The sequence below is a fragment of the Blennius ocellaris genome (assembly GCF_963422515.1).
Source record: "Blennius ocellaris genome assembly, chromosome: 8".
NCBI lineage: Eukaryota > Metazoa > Chordata > Actinopteri > Blenniiformes > Blenniidae > Blennius > Blennius ocellaris.
This window is the reverse complement of record NC_137657.1, coordinates 339,182-346,655: the sequence shown is the minus strand read 5'-3', so window position 1 is coordinate 346,655 and position 7,474 is coordinate 339,182. Positions and strand designations below refer to the sequence as shown.

The 7,474-nt window shown below is 42.9% G+C and overlaps 1 protein-coding gene across 1 annotated transcript; it reads right to left on the bottom strand.

Moving 5' to 3' along the window:
* Positions 1-389: 389 nt before the first annotated feature.
* On the bottom strand, positions 390-7,167 carry LOC308133513 (melanocortin receptor 5-like; the record flags this gene model as incomplete). Its single annotated transcript, XM_080500926.1, has 4 exons — positions 390-1,231; positions 3,175-3,363; positions 6,771-6,877; positions 6,973-7,167. 4 exons carry the CDS (start codon positions 7,165-7,167, stop codon positions 661-663), a joined length of 1,062 nt encoding a protein of 353 aa, XP_080357052.1. The 3' UTR covers positions 390-660.
* Between the last annotated feature and the right edge of the window lie 307 nt (positions 7,168-7,474).

Below are 7,474 nucleotides of genomic sequence, written 5' to 3'. Positions count from 1 at the left end.
CCTAGAAACACTTTGATCGGTAATCATCACTCATCTTCTAATTAGTCTCCTTCTAATGTTGCAGCCATGGCTGACAGAGCGGCGAGGTGTCACATGAATGTGTGGAAGTAAAAACAAGCTGCTAAAACTCTCCTCCACAGCTACTGACTTCATCTCCTGGCTGCTTATTCATGTGTGCAGTGTTAATTTCCATCGACATGGGCATCCCATGCTTTGAAGCAAAGCCTTCCTGGAGTTGCAAACATGTATAATTAATTGCAAGTGTATGAGCACTCCTACAACCTTTAAGGTCCACTAATGAGCATTGTGAAAAGAAAGTATCTTGTCCATCACTCCATTCAGTCGGTATATTCCAGTTGTAAAGAATAATCATCTCATGGGCCGGAAAAAAGGCTTAGCACAAAAGAAATGGGAGAGGGGTTGAAAAGAGCCATAAACAGTTTTTCGTGATGCACTTTCCAATGACTCATAACTTCAGATGGTCCAAGGTGGGCGTTCACATAATGCAACTAATAAACAAGCCTCTTTCTGTACACCATGGATCCACAAGCAGCTCCTGCAGCTTGTACAGAGCACAATGGATTGTTCAATGTCGCATTGTCTGACCACCACAGCGTCCTTTTCCATGTTCCAGTTTGAGGTCGAGTCCTCGTCCAAGACTCAGTACTTACCGGTCAGAGCGCATATGTTGTTGCAGGCATTTCTCAGGCTGTAGCAGCAGATGATCTCCTTAAAAGTCTTCCTCATCTCCTGACTCCTGAAGGCGTAGATGAGCGGGTCGATCACTGAGTTGCACATAATGAGGATGAGGTACATGTTGAAGTGCGACATGAAGCAGACGCAGTAGAGGTTCCTCGGGCAGGAGATCATCAGGATGAGGTGCAGGAAGAAGGGTGCCCAGCAGACGATGAAGATCCCCAGGAGGATGGTGAGCGTGATGGCACCCTTCATGCTGGCCCGTTGGTGGATGGAGTTGTAGCCGGGCAGGGCGGCGATGCGCTTGACGTGCGAGCGAGCCAACATGAACATGTGGCTGTAGAGCGAGGCCATGATGAGCAGCATGGCGAAGAACATGGAGATCAGGCAGACGATGACGGGGGTGGTGTCGGAGTAGATGATGAAGACGATCCCACAGCCGGTGCAGAAGGTCCAGATCCCCCCGATGATGCAGCCGGCTCTCCTCACCGTCATGATGTTGTGGTACCTCAGAGCGTAGAAGATGGTCACGTACCTGTAAGGCGATAACACGTATTGATCTGTGACCTTCAACACGCCACAGACCGATGGAGAATTGCTGGAGTGACAGAGGTGGAAGAAAGGAATCCCTGTGATCCTGTATTTATTTAAGTGAGTTCCACCAACACTTCTTCAGTCTACCTTGAATTTATCTTCTGAATTGGATTTCTTTTGAGTGAGTGTTCAAAACCTATGAGGACGACCTGTACTTCAGAGGAAATGAGAAACTTCACACCAATCCCCCAACCCCTCACCCCACCCTCCTGCTCTCACCATTGGCCGGGAAATCTTTTAAAACCAGGAAGAAATTCTCTTTTACATGTCATCTAGAAGCCGGTTTTGAGATGTTGCTTTGGATATCATCTGAAATTGGTCATGGTTACTCTGATTAAGAATTTTTTTTAAATCAACACCTTTTCGATTATTGCATTAACAACAGTATCATTATTGATATTAATATTTTATTTATAATTTTAAGCACATTTGTAATAATGTTAAGGCAAGTGCTTATATATATGAGTGACGTGCGGTCAGGGGAGGCCGATAATGCAAAGAAAGAAAATATATAATGATAAAATAATTTTAATTGTTAAAGTTTTTATTTTTCATTTAGCTTCACCAATTTTGATAATTTTTTCTTCAAAATCACTGAATTTTTGCAATTTCCCATTCAATGCTTGGAAGCGAAGCCCCTTGGATTGCGCAATCCCTCGTTAACTGCTCTGTCTGCCGTGCGGTCAGAGCAGTTCCTGTCTGGTTCAAACACGTTTAATATATGAACAGATTTTCCATCATTTGGCTTACGTATATAATGTACAGTGTTTTTTCTCACCGACTGTGTGTGGAACATGTTTCGTGTGCTGCTGAGCGATCAAGAAGTCTGAGGTGAGGCCAACACTTCTCTTGCCTCCCCACAGGGACGCTCGTGATCCCAGACGTTGGTTTGGCGACTCCACCACCGCAGAGGAAGTGACAGCGACAAACTGCGCTTTACGGTGGCGTAAGCCAGTCAAGTGCGCAGCGACTTATTTTTCCGTCTCGCACCCAGACCTTCCACACTGAAACAGTTTTCTAAAGTGGACTTTCAAGCGAAGCAGGAGATAATTACTAAAGGAAGACCAACGCCGGAGCTGAATGGTTTGTTTCAATCAACAGGACGGATGTTTTTTATGCAGAAGCACTGGCGCATGGACTTCATTTATAAGTAAAGGTAAGAGAGCGCTAAAAAATTTTTGTTTTGTTTTTAATAAAATGTGCATTTTGTGGGCCACAGTTTGTATGTGTAAAGAATGAAGAAATGAAGCATAACCCGTAAACTGCTGCCAATCAAATGGCAAATAATCTGTCCTGAGCGCATATATTTGTAAATCTGATTCTCATGACATCAGTGCCTCACCAGCTATACACCTCACCGCACGTCACTGATGTGATTATATATACATATATATATATATATATATATATATATATATATATATATAAATAATGCATTGAGAATCAAACTCAAAAGGATTTCAGTTATTCTTATTATGTTAAATATAAATTGCAATAATTGTGAATCTTTTTTCAAGTGTTTGCTCACATGCTCTACCAATAGGAACATTTGGAATTATGCTTCTACGTTATTATGTTGCACTTTTATGGGTCCAGTCTGATTAATGTCACATTTATTGATTGTATTCTGTGTATTTGGCCGATGAACTGAAATGACTCCGCTGCTAAAGAGAGTCTAAAGATTGTGGCCTTGTGTCTCAGTCACACTCCAGTTTGGCAGCTCCATCCAAAGCTCACTTAAACCACTAAACGTTGTCATTCATTTGGAACCAAATGAGACAATTAAACTCCAGAACAGCTCAAAGAGCTGCCCCAGGAGAAAATAAGCCATATTGATTACTGAGCTCATTTCCATTTAGTGAGAGCATATTGATCCACACTCACCTGTCCACAGCGATGGCCAGCAGGCTGCACATGGACGCAACCACAGAAATGCAGATCATGGAATCAAAAACGTTGTCCATCTGCCGGATGAAGTGGTCCTCCACCACCAGCTGCCGGTTGTTGAGGAGATAAATGATGATGGTCTCCCAAGCGTTGGATACACTCACCAGCATGTCTGCCACTGCCAGGCTGCAACAGCAGATAAATCACAATCATTCATCTTCCTCCCCACGTCGAGTCCCGCTGCGTTTAACAAGCGCTGCCACGTTAACATCGCAGTGTCATTGATCTGACAGACGGTCGAGTCACTGTGTTCACGCTCTAATCCGGAACAATCCAGAGGAGACACACTGACAGCTGCTGTCCCCCAGCAGCACTGACAGACTCAGCCACGTTGTCATCATCCCGGCAATAGAAACTATAGTCTGAAACATGAAAAACAGTCAAATGGCTCAATTTGGGAACTATACTTTCTTGTGTTAAAACATCCAGAATTCACTTTGGCCAACGACAGCGTTACAAGTGAAAATTAATTGTTTTTGTCACGGGGATCAGACAGGACCCAATTGCAGTCCTCCGAGCGAGGCAGGATGCCTTTCACCAAGTCTTTATTAACAATAGGCATCACAGACCGACATGAGAAGCAGGTTGCTCCTCAACCTGGGGTGCAGCAGACCTGGACTCCAGACAGCGAACAGGACAGACTAGACATCGATGCCGAACAGACCAACAATGAACACAATCACACACACAGGACATATATAGCTGGCATGGTAATGACTGCAGACTTTCTACAGGTGTGGAGCAGGACCGCCCAGAACATGTGACCCACCCACTATTAAAGGGAGCTCCTCAGCCTGGTCCCTCACAGTTTTTACATTTTCATTTCAGGTAAGCTCGTTTACACATCAGTAACATTTTGAAAACTAGGTCCGTTTCCATTGAAATGACAGAAATGCTGAAAACCATGTTGTAAGCAGGGTTGGGTAGTAACGGATTACATGTAACAGCGTTACGTAATTAGCAAGCAAAACAAAATGGACTGTAATCTGTTACAATACATACAAAAAGTGTAATCTGGTTCCAGGTATATTGATAAAAAGTGGGATTACTGAGCAGGATTACAATAGAAAGTCAGATAATAAACCAAAACTGCAGTGTCACATGATCCGTCCGCTGGCATTGCGACACTTCCTAACTCTTTCAGACTGACCTAAGGCGTTGCCATGGATACTGCAGCCTGCTGCTCTCATCACTATGTTTTAAAGTGGGAGGAGCCTCTTCACCTCTCTGTACAATGCTAATGACGCCTCCAGCAGTGAAAGTGTTGTGAACGTCTCACCTGAAGAAACATCTGGTAGATAAAACCTGCTGACTTTACTGATTCACTGAGAGTGACAGAGAGAGAGAGAGAGAGAGAGAGAGACAGAGAGAGAGAGACAGAGAGAGAGAGAGAGAGAGAGAGAGACAGAGAGAGAGAGACAGAGAGAGAGAGAGAGACGAGAGAGAGAGAGAGAGAGAGAGACAGAGAGAGACAGAGAGAGAGAGAGAGAGAGACAGAGAGAGAGAGAGAGAGAGAGAGAGAGAGTGTGTGTTTTGGAAAATATAAGCACATTTTGTTGAATAGAAATTAAAAGCTTTATTTGAATTGTGGTTTTGATTCTTTAACAAATAAATTAGTGTTCGACACCTGATTGGTTACTGAGTTTTGATTTAATTCAAAACTTGTTAAGTGTAATTTGTGTATAAGATGTGTCAGCAGATGACACATTCTATTCTTTCTTGTCTTTATCTTTATGTTTGCTGGTGAAGTAATCCACAAGTAACTAAAAGTACTCTGGTAATGTACGTTTTTCAGTATTTTAGTATTTAGAGTAAGTTACTGATTGCATTTTTTGTAGTACAAGTAACTTGTAATTGTAACAGATTACAGTTTTCAAGTAGCCTCCCCAACCATGTTGTAAGTATGCCAGGCCATGAGTTGGTTTCATTGTAAAAACAACCAACAGCGCCAACTCATGGCCCAGGCATGCTCACGACACTGTTTTTTTCAGTGTTTCTGCTGGTTTCCATAGAAACGGACATTGTGTTCAAAATGTTGACGTGTAAATGCACTCCAGCCGTTTAATCAGTGTAGTGGTGGCCTCGTGCTTAGAGAAGTAATGGGTTTGACTTTTATCCTCAATCATTGCTCTTCATCTGAATTTCGTCATCACAAACAGTCTCTTTATGCTTTTATGGGTCAAGTCATTCAAATACATGTTCTTTGGACCAAAGTATTGACCTAGGTGTTTCCATAGAGATTCAGTCTGGTGTGGGCAGCCAGTGGACGTCCATTTTTGTTTCATCACATAAAATGTTGAATCTCCTCAAAGCAACAGCAGCTGGCAGCGAGTCACTCTCATGAACAGCGAGCTGAAAGCCTCTTCTGTTTGAAGGTGCCGCGGCCATCAGCTGAGCGTCTTTCACTCCAATTTCTTTAGACTTTTCAGACTCAATCTTCCCAATCAGAGGTAGTCAGGTCAAAGCCAGTCACAAGCACTCCGGGTTCAATCTCAACCAAAAGCTCAAATTTCTGGTCTTTTATTCAAATTAGCCCGCTCATTCAATTCAGAATCTGACTCGCGACGCCTACATTCATTGAAACATTTCCATTAAACTGCTCAGTCAAGGCTTGTTCGACGGCTTTTTCTCTGCCGTCATCCTGAGCAGGATACAAGACTATATGACAGATTATTTTATAACTCCAGGCTTACAGCCGTCCCAATCGTCCTCCTGCAATCACCTCCATTGATCTCTGTCAGTTCATGGATTTATTTGTTTCCTCGGGCAGCAGAGATTGTGTGACATTTATCTCAATGAAAACAATAAGTACATTCAACGCTGGTGTCTATTGAAACATGTCCTGTGGACTTCAGCGTGAACATTTTCCATCATCTGTTTGTTCATGAATGAGTTATAGTTTACACCTTCAGGCAAGTAAAATCCTCACTTCTTTTTCAGTCAAAGGTGTTTTCACTCCATTATGCTGCAGCTCCTATTGTCACGAAAACCAAGCTTATTAGTTTCTTGAATTCTGCTTTTGTCCCGGTGATTCACAGCAGCTTCAATAAGAGTCACATGAACTAAAAATGGGGACGCAGATATGCCCACCACTGTTCGTTCCTTCCTTCCTTCCTTCCAATAATTATTATTAATAAATATCCATAATTGATGGGCTGTTTTCCCTCTTGTTTTGGAATTGTAATGTTCCTTATGTTTTTAATATGTTGTCACTGGGAACAGACATTATGTCAACACAGTGATAAACCGCGGATCATCTCTGCCTCTGAAAGACTTTGAATGTTATGTTCCTAATTCCTAATTATATCACTGTCGACCAGACAACCTCATCAGCTGTGAATGATTCCACCAATTCCTTTTGAATTCATGTTACACAACTTTTAAAGTTTTGTTTATGAGAATAATGTGCGCCTCATTCAAGTGAACCTCCTTAAACACAACAACAATTCTGAAAGTACTAAGTCCTATTTGGCCATTTTGGGAAAGGAATGATACAGTTTTCTGGGTGACGTGGTGTTTTGGTTGAGACTGACCTGCACACAAAGAAGTACATGGGTGAATGGAGGTTCTTGTTCTTCACAATGGCTGTGATGACCAGAATGTTCTCCAGCAAAGAGATGATGCCCAGGATCAGAAAGACCTGACAGAAAGAAGAGAGGAAGGATGCTTCAGTGTGGAGGAGGGAACCAGCATCACCAGGTACTGTCGTGGCGTCACCACACATTCTGCACGGACCTCCACGGCGATGTGCACTTGTTCGCATGCTGCAGGCTTGGAGGTGCCAGTCCTGTCTGGAAGCAGCGGGGGGGCCTGGGTGTAGTTCTGGTGGTAGGAGTAGGACCAGGTGACGTTACCCAGCAGGGCCTCCTCCTGGTAGGAGGACTCATCGGACACGTTCATCATCCTGGCTGTACTTCTGCTCCAGATCATTGCCGTTCTGGTCGAGAAGGCATCTTGAATGCAGGCTGGAACCACAACACGATACATCATCATCAGGTCACACTGGCTGGAAGTTCACTTCATCATTTATTCACACTTATTTCATCAAGTTGATCATTTAAACTTCACCAGACGTGTCAAACCCTTGCTAGTTGAGTCAGTTGGCAATGTGGTCAAGCCTTGTGAGGATACTATGTAATGACACAACAAAATGTTAAACATTTTCACTTCATTATGTAACAACAGTCACGTTTTGTAAAAAAATTTTAAAATAAATAAAATCAGATCAAATCCTGAA